The 18,989-nt window shown below is 39.9% G+C and overlaps 1 protein-coding gene across 1 annotated transcript; it reads right to left on the reverse strand.

Annotated features, from left to right (window-relative positions):
- Positions 1 to 1,359: 1,359 nt before the first annotated feature.
- LOC113159856 (mitogen-activated protein kinase kinase kinase 7-like) lies at positions 1,360 to 18,246 on the reverse strand. The gene is made up of 14 exons (XM_026356809.1): positions 17,910 to 18,246; positions 17,359 to 17,469; positions 16,860 to 16,925; positions 15,204 to 15,249; positions 14,848 to 14,986; positions 14,373 to 14,497; positions 13,660 to 13,788; positions 11,943 to 12,073; positions 8,176 to 8,260; positions 7,916 to 8,046; positions 7,665 to 7,803; positions 5,669 to 5,727; positions 4,024 to 4,139; positions 1,360 to 2,736 (listed from the first exon to the last, which is right to left on the reverse strand). The coding sequence occupies exons 1-14, from the start codon at positions 17,973 to 17,975 to the stop codon at positions 2,565 to 2,567; spliced, it is 1,515 nt and encodes a 504-aa protein (XP_026212594.1). The 5' UTR covers positions 17,976 to 18,246; the 3' UTR covers positions 1,360 to 2,564.
- Positions 18,247 to 18,989: the final 743 nt, after the last annotated feature.

Here is an 18,989-nt window from a genome sequence, read left to right on the forward strand (position 1 = left end):
AAGCTATTTTTATGGCAGTAAAGTCAAGTGGCATGTTTATTTGACACTATGCAGCCCAGCTGTCTGCTGCTACCACAGAATCTCTGTGATCCTGCTGATGTGTCTTTGTAACTCGTAGGTCATCAGTGTTTTTGTTCCTTTGATTTAAGGTTCACAAATGTCACAGATGTGTCTGCAAAGGTGAGGGAGGCAGAAGCTTTAAGGGGGGGTCTGTCCACATTAATTTTCAAACTTGCCTCATGGTCCAATAGGTTTTTCAGCATGACAATGTAAATGGTACAGTAAATGGTCTGCACTTTTATAGCGCTTTTCTGCCTAACTGGTACTCAAAGCGTGTTACACTGCATCTCATTCACCTATTCGCGCACACACTCACAAACCTCTATGCAGCTGATCTGACTCACTGGGGGCAACTTGGGGTGCAGTAACTTGTACAAGGCACTTTGGAGGCTGGACAAAGCTGGACTGAAAGACAGCACAGAGACACTAATCCAGCACAGGAGCAGGCTCAGAGTGCAAGATCGATAAGAGGCTGGATTGTTACAGGGGCACTTTTGCCCCTGAAACAATCCAGCACATAACAGCGGGATGCAAGATGCTAGCAGGCAGGGCATACATGGAATGCCATAACCAAGTGACCGGCTTAGTGTACAGGAACATCTGTGCTGAGTACAGACTGGAAGTCCCAAAGTCAAAGTGGGGCACACCTCCAAAGGTGGTTGAGAATGACAGAGCTAAGATCCTGTGGGACTTCCAGATACAGACTGACAAACTGGTGATGGCCAACCAACCCGACATAGTAGTGGTGGACAAAAAGGAGAATAAGGCAGTAGTGATATACGTAGCAATGTAGCAAGTGACAGCAACATCAGGAAGAAGGAGCACGAGAAGATCGAGAAATACCAAGGGCTGAAAGAAGAGATAGAAAAGATGTGAAAGGTGAAGGCACAAGTGGTACCTGTGGTGATGACTGGGGGCTGTAACTACCAAACTGGGAGAGTGGCTCCAGCAGATGCCAGGAAGAACATCTCCAGTACAGAAGAGTGCAGTCCTAGGCACAGCTAAGATACTCCACAGGACCTTCAAGCTCCCAGGCCTCTGGTAGAGGACCCGAGCTTGTAGGAATAAGACCAAGGAAGGAGCGAGTGGGGAATTTTATATATACACACACACAGTACATTAGGTCATGGGTGGTTCATACTAGTACTATATAATAACTATATGATAAAGATAGTTGAATCCTCCTATACACAAAACTTTCAGTGGAAGCAGCTTAACTTGATAATTAAGTAGAGTAAGGACAGACAAAACAGCAAACCTGCAACAAAATAGTTATGTAAATGAAGAATGCACAGCCAAAACATAAAAAATGTTTCTTTTTAGTTTCTAAAAGTATATAATGCAGACTGTACATAAAACAGGACAAACATTTAAAGATTTATTTTGCCTTCAATTGAAAGTATCCATAAAACATATGGATATTAAAAATTTACCTGTACAAAGAACAATCCTAAGGCAAAGTCAACAAATTCATTTAAACCAAAAATCAAACTGAGAGATGCTTAAAAATATTTGACCTAAATATGTGCAGTGCATAATAATGTGTGGCAAATGTTACAAAACAAACAAAAAAATGTATTGGATCAAAAATCTGTCAGGTTCATTAGTCAGTTAAAGCAATTTCTAACAACCTTTCAACAAAGCTGGTCCCACACAGGACATCTCTCAATTCCTTTGGTAATGCTTGTATTCACAGTAACACAGGTTTAAAATACAGCCCATACTGCCCTCCCTCGTCTCATACACACAAGCAAATCATGACATACTGAGTTATTATTATAAAGTCAGAATTTACAACCTTTTCAACAACTTAAAGAAGGCTAAAAGGCAAGTCATTGTGTAATCCTACAAGGATTACTTTGAATACAAATCCATGTGATGCCCCTTTGGTCCCATCATTGTCCCTACTAAAAAGAGAAACTTGAATGGGATTGAATTTTCAACTCAGAGGCTCAGAGAGGATATAGTGGCTACTATTTTCCATTACCTCTCACAGCTAAATTATCTAATTACCTAAAAAGAAAAAGGTTTTGCTCACTATTATTCTAAAGTTTAACATTTTTCCAAGATGTGTGTCTTCTACATTTTAAAAATCAAAATTGGTCAAAATTGAACTACCAAAGTAAGTCATTCATATGTTAGTGAATTGGTACTGTCCACATTGAAGTTAAATGGTGCAGATGCTAACAAGTCCCATCACTTGATTTTGTTTCTGAGTATTAGGGTTATACTGCATTTCATTACACAACAAACAAACTTTAACTTTAGTTGAATTTAAAGCCTGTGATCACAAACTTGTGTTTGGGATGTGTTTTTTTTACTTCTTATGTTCTTTACTTTACTTCTAATCTTTATACATGTTATCTTAAATCTCTTTCTTAGTTTGTTGCACTTCTCTACTTTCTGGTGGGTTGGAGTGGTTGGTTCCTCTCATCCATTAGAGAAGAAGGCAGTCCAGAAAAGAACTGAGTGTCTGTGACTGTTAGGTGGCCCAGTCTCCTCTCTTAACTGTGCTGCTGGTCCTGACTCTTGATTAGACTCAGCTTGTTCCTCAGGCTCTGCCGGTAGGCTGCCAGCTGATTGTTGTCCTCCACCAGCTTGCTATGCTCCTGGATGAGTCGAGATGAAGTCTGCTGCTCCCTCTGTTCCTGCTCCAGCTCAGAGATCAGCTCCTGTCTAAGCAGAGGGAGCAGTACAACGTCTCTGTTAATGTAAGTACATCAAGTGAATCATTTTGATGCAATTTCCTGGTCTTCCTGCATAAATTGTTCATGAATTGTAGCGGTGGTTCAACTATTTGCTAAAAGCTCACATTCACTTAATTTTTCCAGACACACTGTATGTTCAGTGAGTATGATAAATGAAAACATGAAACATCATGACTTTTTTCAGCTTTGAAATATTGTATGTATTTGTGAAAATTCACTTTTTCTTGCCACTGTAACATGTACCAGGCTTAGCTTAGCTTAGGTGGTTGTTGTGAGTAGCCACTAGATGGTAGGAATAATCTATGCTCAGTGTAAGGGATAATACCTAGCATGTTGCAACAATTTGCTAGTACCTGAACTTGAATTTGTACTTGAATACAGTTCAGCAAACCTGGAACTGTGAGTAATTATTGTTTCAGGATCATCATCATTTATTAATCCATACACAAAAGTTGCAGCAGGAGTATCGTTTAAAATGTTTAATAATAGACAACATCTAGGTGCAGTGACTCTGTGCAGGACAATAGAAGTCTGAACAGAATGAGAGCAACAGATTTCCCCTTATTCCAGTCTTTCTGCTAAGCTAAGATATCCACCTTCTTGTTTCACCCACTGCAGGTTTAAGGCCTTACAGAGCATAATTGTACAAAAAATGATATACAAAACCCAACAATCCCATTTGAGCAAGCATTAGGCAACAGTGGAGAGAAAAACTTATTTAGAGGAAGAAACCTCCAGCAGAACCAGGCTCATGGTGGGCGGTATAATGTGCCTCGACCGGTTGGGGTGACACTTCAATCAGAAGAGTGCATCCCAGCTCATGGTCAGCAGTAAAGCTAAATCTCTAAAGGTATACACAGAGGCACTACATAATAAGATAGCTACATAATACTATACAGTACTTTGCAAAAGTCTTAGGCACCATTTGCTTTGTTCTTTTATGACCAGAACAATGACTAGTATGTATTTCTCTTTTTTATTTTTTAAACTTAGAAATCCAAAAAGGATTTCCTGGCTTCTCTCCTTCCACAAAAAAATATTTCTGGTCAAGCTTCTTCAGGCTGCAGAAGAACCAACTTGGCATCAACATGAAGCTTCCAGATGCTGAACCAGGTCCTTGCTGGACTTTTGATCTCTCATAGAGGAAACTCTGGGAAACTTCTCATCAGATCTTCTACTTTTGTTTTATCCTTGACTTTATATATGACTGGTGCCTAAGACTTTTGCACAGTACTGTATATGTGACAGGACTTACTTTCTCTGAAGAAGCTGATCAATCTCTGACTGGACTTTGAGGTAATCCTGAGCCATCCTGATATGCTGCTCAAACACAGCCATGGACTCTTTGGAGTTTGGACATGGAGCCAGAGGCTGAAAACAGTGGACAGAAAGTAACGCAGTAAGAATATTCAATAAGAGAGTATGAAGAGTTATAGAAAATCTGATTTTCAACCATATGAAGATCAATATAATGTTTCTTTTCCACCAATCACAGAGTTAATGACTTATTAATATGAATCAAATTTTCTAGATGAGTAGGCTTGTGTGCGTGTGTGTGTGTGTGTGTGTGTGTGTGTGTGTGTGTGGTAGAAGAGGAGTGTTCATTAGGAACAGGGTCAAAAAGATTTCTTGTTTTTTTGTTGAAAACTGCATTAATTTGTCATAAAATGTGATCTGATCTTCATCTAAGTCAAGAGTATTAACAAATAGAATGTGCCTTAAAAACACAAAAAACCTATCATCTTTCATGTGTTTATTAAGAACAATCATAAAAACTTCATAGTGCTAGTGGATAATTATGTGAACCCTTGGAATAATAACCTCCAAAAAGATAATTAGAGTCAGGTGTTAGCATATCTTTAAAAAATTATTTTGTATGGGTGTGGACTGGAGCTAATACGACTGACAAAAACCTCTCAAACTTTTGCAGTTTGCTCCGCACAAGAAATATACGCTCATGTGAGCCATGTCTCGCCAAAAAGACCTTTAGGGGACCTACGATCAAGAATTGTTGATTTACATAAAGCTGGAAAGGGTTACAAGTGATGTCAAAGACTCACCAGTCTACAGTTAGGCAAACAATGTAGAAATGAAGACACTACGGCACTGTGGCTAATCTACCAAGAAGTGTGCAGTCAGTCAAAGTGACCCTAAGAGCACAACAAACACTCTAAAAAGGGGGGAAGAAACAACCCTGAGTGACAGCCAAAGCTTTGAAGGCATCATTGAACCTGGAACATCTGTGTTCATGAGTCCACAGTACATAAAACACTGAACAAGCAGTGTGTCTATGGCAGGACACCACAAAGGAAGCTGCTGCTTATTAAAATGAACATTGCTGCTTGCTCTAAGTTTGCCAAAGAACACAATGACACATTGACACACATTGACAATGTTTTGTGGACTGATGAAACTAAGATTGAACTATTTGGAAATAACGCACAGCACTACATCTGGTGTAAAAAGGTCACTGAATATCATCATGAAAACATTGTCCCAGTCGTAAAGTATGGGGGAGGAAATACCACCATTTGGGCCTGCTTTGCTGTATCAGGGCCTGGCCATTAATAACCAACCAGTTATTCATTTCAAGGGTTCACATATTTTTTGACTTGCACCTTGAGGTTTTTATGGTTGCATTTTTATGGTCACATTTTCTTACTTTGACTTAGTTCAATATTAGATTTAGTTTGAAAATCTGAAGAAGCTTAGTAAGAAACAAATACAAGAAGAAATCAGGAGGGCGTCCAAATGTGTATTTCTTCAAAGCACTGTACGTTCTAAGGCAGATCAGAAGAATGCCTGTGTTAAATAATTACTATAACATGTATAAAACAACATAACACAAACAAAAACAATAATAATAATAATAAGAAGAAGAAGAAGAAAAACTAACTCACCTGTAGCTGGTAATCAAGTTTCAGCCAGGTCATAGGAATGGAGTCAATACCATTGGTGGCTAAACAAACAAACACAGGCACACACCTATCACTGTGACTGTAAAATAGCTGCACAAACACTGGTTGGCTGCACTTTAATGCCCCTTAGTGGTACAATGAGGATAATGCAACATTATTCTTGGACTGGAACCACATAAATAAAGATCATTTAGTTCTAGGGCTAAATTCTCAGTGAGGTAAAATACACTGCTCAAGAAAATTAAATATAAATCAGAGTAAAATGTCTTGTAATATTGACTTCTGTAATATTGATCTGGTCAGTTAGGGAGCAGAGGATGTTGTTAATCAGTTTCAGTTGCTTTGGCGTTAATAAAATTAACAACATGGTTTTACAGGTGGAAGCTACTAACATGTTTTCTTTTCTGACAGTTTTCACTAGTTTTGCATTTGCATTTGGCTAGGGTCAGTGTCACTACTGGTAGCATGAGTTGATACCTGGACCCTACAGATGTAGAACAGGCAGTCTAACTCCTCCAGGATGGCACTTGCCAGAAGGTTTGCGGTGTCTCACAGCACAGTCTCAAGAGCACAGAGGAGATTTCAGGAGACAGACAGTTATTCTAGGAGAGCTGGACAGAATGGAAGAATGTCCCTAACCCATCAACAGACTTCACGAGGGTGGCCTGAGGGCAAGATGTTCTCTAGTGGGCCCTGTGCTTACTTCACGGCACCATGGAGCTTGATTGGCATTTGCCATAGCACACCAGTATTGGTAGTTCCACCACTGGTGCCCTGTGCTTTTCACAGATGAGAGCAGGTTCACCCTGAGCACATGTGACAGACGAGAAAGGGTCTGGCGAAGCCATGAAGAATGTAATGTTGCCTGTAACATTGTTCGGCATGACAGGTATGGTAGTGGGTCAGTGATGGTTTGGGGTAACATATCAATGGAAAAATACACAGACCTCTACAGGCTAGACAACAGTACACTGAGTGCCATTAGGTATTGTGATAAAATTCATGGACACATTGTCAGACCCTAAGCTATTGCAGTGGGTCCTGGGTTTTTCCTAGTGCATGACAATGCCTAGTCTTATGTGGCGAGAGTATGAAGGCAGTTCCTGTAGGATGAAGAAATCGATACAATGACTGGTCCCCACGGCCCCCACGCTCACCAGATCTAAATCCAATAGAACACCTCTGGGACATTATGTTTCCATCCATTCAACACCGCCAGGTTGCACCTCAGACTGTCCAGTTAGTGATGGCCTGGTGCAGATCTAGGAGGAGAGCCCCAGGACACCATCTGTCCTCTCATTGGGAGCATGCCCTGATGTTGTCAGGCATGTGGGGGCCATACTAACTACCGAGTACCATTTTCAGTTGCTGCAATGAAATTTCAGTAAAATGGACTAACCTGCCACATAATTTTTTCCACTTTGATTTTCAGGGTGTCTGAATTCACTCCTTTGCAAGTTGATAGTTTTTTTGATAATTTCCATCAAACATTATTGTATCCTTTTATTACATACACATTACCCAGTCCATATCCAGCATGATTCTTGTCCTATTGAAATCAGGTGTTTTCAAAATGTTGAAAACACCTGACCTTAATTCTATTGAGCAGTGTACTTCTGATGAAGTACTGATGAAGATCAGATTACATTTTATCACAGCACCCTTTTAACTGTCCACATTAACACACAAAATAATTGGCTAAAATTCCGATGTTTTTACAATACAGTGTTTGCCACAGAACTTGTTTTTACTTGTGATTTGGCACTATACAAATAAAATTAAATTGAATAAACACTATATTCAGATTACAAATACAGTGTACTGTAGACCTACTAGAAGAAGACTTTGAATGGTATGTGATTGCATTTATGCATTTCATCAGCTAGAAAAAAACAAAAAAAACGTCTGATTTGGTTTAGAGAGTTTTTGGAACTAGATTAAATGATGCTAATGTCAGCATTCTCAGGAGGCTCCCTACCTGTGGGACTAAATGTCATTCTCAGCTCTGATTGGCTGCTGGTGATTGCAGGGCTGGAGCAGTGGGTTGGACTTTGGGAGTGCCCTGGTTGACTGTCCATGCTAGACATCTTGCACAAACCAGTCCGCAATGTGGCTGTCTGAGAATACAGAAAAAGAGAAAAGAAAGGGTTTCAATTCATCAAGTAGATGCTGAAAGAAACCACAAGCCTATCAGTATGATACTGAAAATCAGTTTGGTGTTTCTGTTACCTTTGAGGGTTTGAACTGAAGTGGAATTTTGGAGTCAAAGCTCTTCAGGGTTTCCTCTCTACCAATTGAGTTTCGGTGTTCGGAGTTTTCATCACTTTTGTTACTGTTGATGGTGGAGTCAGCATACGAGCCTGCACACAACAAAGACTGATTGATTTAAACAGCTTCAATGCCTGCAACACAGAACCACACCACACAGACTGTATCCAAGTTGACAGAAACAATCACGCATTAGTAGAAGACATTGAGTTGAAGAAAACCTGTGCTTGTAGCGGGTGAAGAACCACTTCTGTTGGCTGAAGGCTGGTGGGGGAGGCTGAGCGGTTCATCAGAACCTGGAAAATACTAGAAGATCCAAACACAGCCAAGAAAGATAAAGATCAATACACTTTAACCTGATTCATAAAATCCATCAGATAGGAAAATGTTTAAATATATTGTTGTTATATCAACATTGCTCTATTAACACCACTCACCATTTCAACATAGGAAACTACTTACTAGTACTTATTCTCTTTGTTTCCAGAATGAGAGGTGAGAAAAATGATACAACTCTAATGTTGTTAGCTCTGCCTTTTCATTATAATATTAAGACTAAACAACATCTGGTTAATTTCAGTAAGTATATAAATATATATATATATATATATATATACAGTGAGGGAAAAAATTATTTGAACCCCAGCTGATTTTGTAAGTTTGCCCACTAACAAAGAAATGATCAGTCTATAATTTCAATGGTAGGTGTATTTGAACAGTGAGACACAACAATGACAAAAAAAATCCAGAAAAATGAGTTTCAAAAAGAGTTATAAATTAATTTGCATTTCCACGAAGGAAAGAAGTATTTGATCCCTTCGAAAAACGTGCTTTAGTACTTGGTGGCAAAACCTTTGTTGGCAATCACAGAGGTCAGCCGTTTCTTGTAGTTGGCCACAAGGTTTGCACACATCTCAGGGGGGATTTTGGCCCACTCCTCTTTGCAGATCCTCTCCAATGTTTGGCAACTCGAACCTTCAGCTCCCTCCACAGATTTTCTATGGGATTAAGGTCTGGAGACTGACTAGGCCACTCCATGACCTTAATATGCTTCTTCTTGAGCAAGTGATTTGTTGCCTTAGCCGTGTGTTTTGGATCATTGTCATGCTGGAGTACCCAACCACGACCCTTTTCAATGCCCTGACTGAGGGAAGGAGGTTCTCACCCAACATTTGACGGTACATGGCCCCATCCATCCTCCCTTTGATGCGGTGCAATTGTCCTGTCCCCTTGGCAGAAAAACACCCCCAAAGCATAATGTTTCCACCTCCATATTTGACAGTGGGGATGGTGTTTTTGGAGTCATAGGCAGCCTTCCTCCTCCTCCAAACACAGCGAGTTGAGTTGATGCCAAAGAGCTCGATTTTGGTCTTATCTGACCACAACACTTTCACCCAGTCTTCCTCTGAATCAGTCAGATGTTCAGTGGCAAACTTCAAACGGGCCTGTAGATGGGCTTTCTTGAGCAGGGGGACCTTGCGGGCACAGCAGGATTTCAGTCCTTCACGGCGTAGTGTGTTACCAACTGTTTTTTTGGTGACTATGGTCCCAGCTGCCTTGAGATCATTGACAAGTTCCTCCCGAGTGGTTCTTGGCTGATTCCTCACCGTTCCCATTATCATTGAAACTCCACGAGGTGAGATATTGCATGGAGCTCCAGACCAAGGGAGATTGGCAGTTAATTTATGTTTCTTCCATTTGCGAATAATTGCACCAACTGTTGTCACCTTCTCACCCAGCTGCTTGGCGATGGTCTTGTAGCCCATTCCAGCCTTGTGTAGGTCCACAATCTTGTCCCTGACATCCTTGGAAAGCTCTTTGGTCTTGGCCATGGTGAAGAGTTTGGAATGTGGATTGATTGATTGCTTCTGTGGACAGGTCTCTTTTATAAAGGTAACGAGCTGAGAGGGCTGCCAATGTCAGCTCGTTACCTGTATAAGATCCACCTGGGAGCTAGAGATCTTGCTGACGGATAGGGGATCAAATACTTATTTCCTTCATGGAAATGCAAATTAATTTATAACTCTTTTTGAAACGCATTTTTCTGGATTTTTTTTGTCATTGTTGTGTCTCACTGTTCAAATAAACCTACCATTGAAATTATAGCCTGATCATTTCTTTGTTAGTGGGCAAACTTACAAAATCAGCTGGGGTTCAAATAATTTTTTCCCTCACTGTATATACACACTAACAATGCAGAGGATGGGGATGTACAATCCTACAAACCTATGTACTTCCTTGTTATCCAATTTCCAATAAATAATTAACAGCATAGCTTTTAGGGTTCACTATGGCAAGTGAACAGTGCAGTGAACGCTTTTTTATGTGCCACCTGTCTGGTTTAGCTGAGTTACTGCAGGCTAAAAAGCTGATCTAGATGCTGTAGATTGCTTTTTTCTTGGAAGTGTTTTGTTCAGTCTTACTGTAATAAATTGATGTCTTTCTGTCTTTCTCCGTTTTGGAATCAGGCTTCAACTAGTCACATTGGCCTTATTCAAGGCAGGAAGTCCACATTTTCCACATGCTGCTTTTCTAAGTTGATGTTTTGAAATAGTCAGTCTACAGTCAGACTGTCATTGGTCTAGCTTAGACGAAAGAATAGCTGTGTGCCCAAAATTCTGAAATATATATATAAAAGTACTCTAAAGTAAACTATGCAATATTGCCATTATAATTTACTATATGTTGGTTTATACCAGGGGTCACTAACAGGCGGACCGCGGTCCGGATCCGGACCCAGAAACTGTCCCAAACGGACCCGGAGCTACAGACGATACCGAATGTTTTGATTCCAAATCTAGCGGGACACCTTAAATTTAACGGGCGCAGCTATTGCGATCGTTACGGTAGTTAATTAGTGGACGCGAGAACGCATTGGCCAATTGAATGCGAGTTAAGCCATCCCACATGACTTCACTTAGCCAATCGATTCTGTGGATCACAGGCGGTAAATTTAGCGACTCAACAGTAGATGAGAGAAAGTTCGAGAGAGGAGAGAGACAGACGACAGAGAGGAGAGAGATACAGACGACAGAGAGGAGAGAGACAGACGACAGAGAGGAGAGAGATACAGACGACAGAGAGGAGAGAGAGGAGAGAGATACAGACGACAGAGAGGAGAGAGATACAGACGACAGAGAGGAGAGAGACAGACGACAGAGAGGAGAGAGATACAGACGACAGAGAGGAGAGAGATACAGACGACAGAGAGGAGAGAGACAGACGACAGAGAGGAGAGAGACAGACGACAGAGAGGAGAGAGAGACAGACGACAGAGAGGAGAGAGAGACACACGACAGAGAGGAGAGAGAGACAGACGACAGAGAGGAGAGAGATACAGACGACAGAGAGGAGAGAGATACAGACGACAGAGAGGAGAGAGATACAGACGACAGAGAGGAGAGAGAGACAGACGACAGAGAGGAGAGAGATACAGACGACAGAGAGGAGAGAGTTGATAAAGGGATGGTAAGACTGAAAAAACAACAGATAAATATAAAAATGTCCAAAAAGATAAAGTGGACAGTGAAAATAGAGTTTTTAATCCAGTATGAACAGACTTCTTTCTGTTCATATTACCACTGAACTAAACCAGTTTGTCTGATACGATCAGAAACTGTGACTCTTATGAAAAGTACCAATGTCAAACAACATTATGAGACAAAACACAAAGGTTTTGAACACACATACCCACTGAAATCTGAAGTGTGATCACAGAAAGTTTCTAGTCTCAGAGCCCAGTATGACCAGTCCACCAGGATCTGGAGCCACATGCTCAGTTTGATGTTACATAACAATAAATTAGTCAAAAGGTTTTTGAATTGTACTGAATTAATTTGATTTGACAGTCAAGTATTGATTACATGCAGGCTACTTAATAATATATCGCAGTAAATAGTTAGACATTATAATCTTCTGGACCTTTGCTTCCAAAAATATTGTGTAACCGGACCTCTTTAAATTTTAGTTGAATACCGCTGGTTTATACCTTCATGAGGTCGCTCATGGTATTCTTGACCTGTTCCATGGATGGTCTCTGGCTGGGCTTTTTGTCCCAACAGCGAGTCATCAGAGTCTCTATGGGTTCTGGCAGGTCTCTGATCAGAGGAGGCCGTGTACCTGCAATACAGAAACATCTACTCAATGGGGGCCTGGACTGTATAAATAATATGTTTATGGTCAACATAATCTTTCTTAATGATCCCATAAACCCAAAATAAATACTGTCTGAATTTGACTCACACAGCCTCAATCACTTAAGCACCTCGTCTACTGTTTGTGTGCGGAGTGGGAAAACTAGAGGAGGGTTGGATGTAGAGCCAGTGATTCAGATCCACATAACAGTCTTTTGATTATATTTGATAAAGATCTAAGATTTAACAATACAGGACAAAATTGATTTATGTAATGTGGGTCTAGACAAAGTATTATGAAGTTAATTTGAGAAGTGATGGTGTATTTCAATGGAATTAAACAGCAACTAAGAATTAACAGAAGAAGAGTCCGTTTCTTGTTTTAGTAGGGGTATGGGGGGCACTACACAATAATCTCACCTAGGTCACCAAAATGGCTAAAGCTGGCTCTGCACCCAAACAATTTTCTCAGTGACTGAAATAGCCCTACAGCTTTATGGAAAGGGTTGAAGACCTCCACTTACCTTCAACGAACGCAAACTGGAACAGGCAGCATAGCCTGGAGTTAAATCAAGATGAGCATCCACCATCTTTTCTCTGAAGATGGTGGATGCTTCATTTCTTTTTTGCATAAGATGAAATGACTTCTTATGGAAGGTTTAAGGGTGGTCCTTCTCAATCAAGTGTTCAAGTGCCACTAGCCATATTCTAAAGTTCAATACAGATTCATTGGTCAGTGTGGTTTGAAAGCAAAATAAAAAGTTTCTCCTTGTTTTAATTTATCAGTAAAATATCTTAATCAAACCTATTGGACATTTTCTGTATGCTCTTTTGTAAGCAATTAAACTATAAACAATTTTGTTATGGTCAGTTCCATGGAAAGGTTATGTGGTTTATTTGCTAACAATATTGGGAAACCAGATCACCTGCAATATTTCACACATTTTTCCTTCTGTATCAAGTGTGGTGCCTACATTACCAACAATGCATCTGGAACAATGACAGTTTAGTGTGAACTTTAGGTGTGTTATACTGCCATTTTACTATATTCTAGAACATCTAACCTTACATTCTAGTATTCTTTGTGGCTGTTATATCCAAAAAACAACAGGAGATTGTCAAGTTTTCACTTTGGGAAGTATTCTGTTTGGTTTTGAATGAGGAACTGTAGAAGTGGCTGGATAGTGTAGTGGCAAGATCGCTGCACTCTATGCCAGAGACAGCGTTCAAATGTCAGCTCCAGTAGGGGTCCTTAGGCAAGACCTCCTTACACTTACCCTGCCTTTACCTTGTACCCTTGTAAGTTGCTTTGGATAAAAGCATCTACCAAATGAGTAACTGTAATGTAAATCACATTGTTTTGTTTACAAAGCATCAAAGCAGAGCCAGTTGCATGTATTGAAACAATGCTTTATGTTTATAACCCAGTTTCCTGTAGGAGAAAAACACAAAGCACAATACCAGAAAACATAGTAAATATTTTCAATACTTTCTGCTCTTGTACAGTCATTTGACTCAGTGTTGTGTCTTCAAAGAATAAAAGAAGGAAAAAAAAAAGAAAACTTGACTTACCTCTGTGGACAGCCCACATGATACAAAATGCTGAACCACCAATCTCATCAAATGGTTTCTTGCGTGTGATGACCTCCCACAGGATAATGCCCCAACTGAACACGTCACACTTTTCACTGTAATTACTCCCTGAGGAATAAACATCAGCATTATTCTTTTTAAAGTAAGGGTACTCACATCCAGCAAAATCAAGGAAAAATGTAATCACAAAAAGTTGAATCTGTCTTTTTTTAAACACTCACTATATATCCTAAAGAAATGATGAAGACTGTATGAGCCTGCTGCTTGCAGAATATGCTGCTGAACTGCAGTGTGAAAGTGGTTGTGTGTTAACCAGTTAGTGAACTTAACAATATGGTGACATTCTAGAAATACACAGACGCAATCATTTTGCATTTATCGACTCTTTACTTTAGTTATTTATTGGATCCTAGTACTGTCAAATATGTGACAAACTACTACTATACAAACACATGGCGCAATCCAGGAGCAGCTCCTTATTTCAAAATTCAGAAGTCTATCTACATGTGGAAGAAGTTACTTCACAGCAATACAGTCCCTATACTCAAACACCAGCTCTTTTACATGCACAGTATGTGATGTGAAGTACAATTTTTATCTCCAACACAATATTGAAAATGAATAAAAATTTCATTTCATTCAGAAATCAAATCAAGATGAAATTACCTCACCATCGTCAACTCTCAGCTTACCTTCAAACACCTCTGGTGCCATCCACGCTGCACTGCCTTTATTGTTGGTCATGCAGGTCTGAATATCGCAGGCTGTGCCAAAGTCACATATCTTCAGCACAGTACCACGGGCCACAAGGAGCAGACTGAAAACATCACAATGGACAGGGATTACAGACCCACTATAGATATGCTATAGATAGACTGACTAGAGCCTAGAGCATGAGGACTAGCAGTCTGTGGTCTGACAACACAAAATACAACTGAATGCACTAAGTCGTCCAGCACATAAAAGGAATAGATTAATTCAGTCGTACATAATTTTCGTACTTTACTTTTAAAGCTTCTGGTGATGTGTCATGGTCAAAGATTAATAAATACATGTGCCTATAGTATCATGTGATAACAAGTCTTGTCTCTATAGCTCTACACATAATTTCAGATTACTTTTAGCTGACACTTTCAATAGTATCTGTATGATCATAAAAAGTTTTACTTTGGTGGCTTGAGATCTCGATGAATTAAGGCTTTGGGCTTCATAGCATGCAGATAGGCAACCCCTTGGGCACACTGTAGGCACCAGCTCATGGCATGGGATGCTGTGTAGTGAGCCTGTGGGTCTGCACTGTGCAGGACTTTGGGATTGAGTAAAAAGAAAAGAGAGAAACAAAGAATGATTGAATGAACATACAGGGGGACATTATCATTTTACTGCAATGCAGTTTTGAACACCATGACATATAGTTATGCTGTATCATATATAGTATCACTGACATGGCTTTACCCACATTTTAACAAAACTCTGGTTCTGAAGTGTGACTTTTTCCCCTAGAGATATATAAAAAGACTTACGGTTGTATAAAGATCCACATTCAGCATACTCCATGACCAGACAAACCTGAGAACACAAATCATGATACCAGCAATCAAGCTTTGTAGTGAGATATGGCTCATTTGTAACTTCCTCCAAACACACCTATCATGTCCACCCACTGGCAGCTACTAAACAAGATGTTCATTCTGAAAACAAAAGCATGGGCTAGCATCTTGGGCTATGCAAGCCACACAATATGTAAACAGTTAAATGTTACAGTTTTAGCTTTAGACCTTTATAACTTATCTTCATGTAAGTAAATATATTGTCAAATAGAGTTCAAACAAGGTAATGTTCTGTCTGAATGAATTATTTTATAACTGGATAAAAATGTTGCACTTCCACTAGCTTTACTTCCTACTTCCTAGCTTTACATAAAGTAAACCTTGAAGATGTTTTATATAGCAATGGTAAATGGGGTTGCTAGGGGTGCTGGAGCACCCACTTCTGGTCCCCGAGATCCTTCACCCCAATATTTACAAATGGCGTAAGAATGCAGAGTTACTCTAACATATATTTCTAAAATGAATTTCTTGTCTCTGAAATGTGTACATATTCACCTGCCTTACTCAGGTTCATAGTTATTGACCTTAGACTGTTGTTGCTACAGCTAAATGCTTGAAACATGCATAATTATTATTATTATTTTGGAATTCTTCACAAATCAGCCTAAAAGAAGTTGCAGTGTTAATGTTGTAGTGTCATACCAGTGAAAGATCCTCAACCATTATATATAACATTAAGAAAGGTGGTTGTGTTGGCTGTTTCACTAGTGCTAAAGCCGTGAATGTGTACCCACCACACCCTCAAGTTTTAGAAAGTCACTGCAACTATGATGCATTGCATTTTTTTATATTTTTTTCTAAAGTTAGTGAATAGCCTGAAACTAAGTAATAAGTGCAATAAGTAATTGCAAAAGTGCTAGATGATACAACCCTTGTTATACACAACAAACCACATAATCTGACACATCTCATTGATAACTGGTAGCACTCATGGTGGCTACAGATTTTAAATATGATTTAAGAAATCATCAGTGCAGGACTTTTTTGTGTAAAATACTGATATTTCACACTATATATATAAATATTGGATAAATACATTATATAAACAATACAGTTAAATAAACTGGCCTTGAAAATAACAGAAATTCAGACACATCTAGTGTTACTGTTATATGCTGTGTCAGTCTTCCCAAGTGCTGTTCTCCTAGCGTAATATAAAAAAAGTTATGTTGCACATTCACTGCCAATGAAATAAACAAGTTCTTAAAGTCATATACACCTCTTCTTTCAACTACCACAAATACCACAAAATGCTACCACAAATAAGTGGACGTTCCAATCAGGCTATCTGAGGCATCTTCACTTGGCACTTTCAGTTCTAACCATGTTTCCTGATGGTGTTGTCAAGGCAACACACATTTAAACAAAAAAATGTATTTATGGTAGAATAATAAAATTACGTTCTTCTTAATCAGACTATGGGATGGCAATAACTCGGGTAATTACCTGGTGATGAGCTGTGTGGTTAGTCGTTATAAATATAAATATCACAAAAGAAAGGCAGTGACCTGTTTTACAACACATTAGCTAGTGTAATAGTGTCAAAGTGATTTTGTTTTGTATACATACTGGATTGTCACAGGATCCATAAAGCTTAACAATGTTGGGGTGATTTACCCGGGAGAGCTGGCGGAGCTGTGCAGAGACAAAACAAGAACACAGGGAAAAAGAAATACACTAAGAAACAATCTATTCTATTTTTTTATCAATCACTATATTATGACCTATGTTGTGGAAATGAAATCAACGTTACAAAAAAGCATCCCTATAAGCCATAGCTGTGATTGTACAAAATATCAAATAGCTCTTTGCTGCTGTTCATTGGCTGAGTCTGACATTTAAAGTTGGGAGGTCTCACTGCATAAGAATGCACCACAGCACCACTGTTAGCTGCACATGCATAGTGCTGCTACATGAAGTTGTTACAGTGTACACCGTCCCCAAGTTAAATGTCTCAAATTTTAACCATGTTCTTATTATTAATATTAAAATGATTCTGATGATTAGTAGTAGTAATACTGTCTGCAGGTATTATGCTGAGCAGAACAAAGAAGGATGTCGACTGTACCTCCACAAGGAAAGCATTCCGTTCGTTTTCACTCTCAATGGTCTTGATTGCTACATCTTTTCCTTTCCATACAGCCTTGAAGACCACTCCAAATGTCCCTCTGCCAACAGCCTGCAGAAAGACGGGGGGGGGGGGGGGGGCTTAGAATCGAATTGCCTTAGAATCATAAGTAGTGTCTTCACTATAGAAACACAACCATTCAACATTTTATGGCTTCTCTGCACTTTTAAACCGGGGCCTGGCTCTGGTTGTTCAAATGCCTTCAGGGGTTTTCAGCAGCAAATGCTGTCATGTTCCATGGATTGTTCAGGCCTCAGTGTATTAAACTCTCTCTTATTCCTCGGTCAACGACAGAGAACAGAACAATTCCAGCAGCAGGCTTCACTTCCTCACGGAACCAGTGTCTGTCTCTTATCTCAGCGTTGCTCAATAAAAGAGCGAACACATAGCTGCTCGTATCTCCTAACGTTGCTAGTGGAACATGTCCCCTCAAAGCTAGCGTTAAAGCTTCTCCTGCTGAACTCTCGTTGGTCATTAAGTTGAACAGTTACCGCTTCAACTTGAATGTCTTCGCGCTGAATGTCTTCGAACAGACAGCCAGCTGGAGTCTCTACCATCGCAGCAGAGCGGAGACCCTCCTCAACGCGAGCCTACGATGCTGGAGATAAAAGCCGAGGCTTATGCTGCGGTTAGTGGGACGAATGGCACCCTGCGCTGCCTGCTGGCTCCTGCTGAAGGCTCGTTTCATCTGTTGCTATGAATTCAGGAAGTAGACACCAGCAGCAGCTCGCGCAGCGCTTTGCCTGGAAATTAACGGCACGTATCGCTCACGAACGTCCCACAGCAGAGACGGGGACAAAAACAGCGAAACAAAGCAGGTTTACATCTTATACCGCGATGATGTCGATCTAAAAGACTTCGAGCAGACCGAATCGTAAACCTTTTTATTTATATCTTATATAATGAAGCAAATGACTGTCATACAAGCGCTCTGTTCGTTCGCGGTTGTGAATGCAGCCTTGTGTTTGTGTGCACCGGAGCCTCCACAGGGGGGCGACAAACCCGAGCAGTCCCTGCACAGCTGTTGTCACCGCAAGTGGTCAATGTTTCCAGGAGAACTGTCAGCTACTCTGTTAGCATTAGATTGACTACAATACATATTATGATAAACTCTGATCCTGATCCAGTGCATTGCTACGTAATAAGAAAATAGGATCTTCTGCTTGAAATATGTCAGGTTATTTTAGTAATCAAGAGAATAGTAAAAGTAGTAAATTGTATTTGGGACCCAGTCCACATGGAGTGAAAGGAAAGACACTGGCTGATAGGTATGCAACATATGTCAATAAAATATCATATGTAAGATTCTATGAAGATTTTATGAATTGTGCATGTTTATCCAGGACTGCACAACAACCCCAACAATATCTTTGCAAATAGCAATTCTATTAGCCTTTCTGCTATAGACAGTTTTGACAAGAACTCACATCAAGATAAAACAACTCTACAGGGTACAATCTAAGAGAAACAGTGAAAGAGTGAAGGAGCTGCAATACAACTACTACACTGCATTTTATATCGTTATCGTATGCAGGTAGTTTTCTGTACTTCAATGATGCCTGTATCTCGAA

Source organism: Anabas testudineus, chromosome 12, assembly GCF_900324465.2.
Source record: "Anabas testudineus chromosome 12, fAnaTes1.2, whole genome shotgun sequence".
Classification (NCBI taxonomy): domain Eukaryota; kingdom Metazoa; phylum Chordata; class Actinopteri; order Anabantiformes; family Anabantidae; genus Anabas; species Anabas testudineus.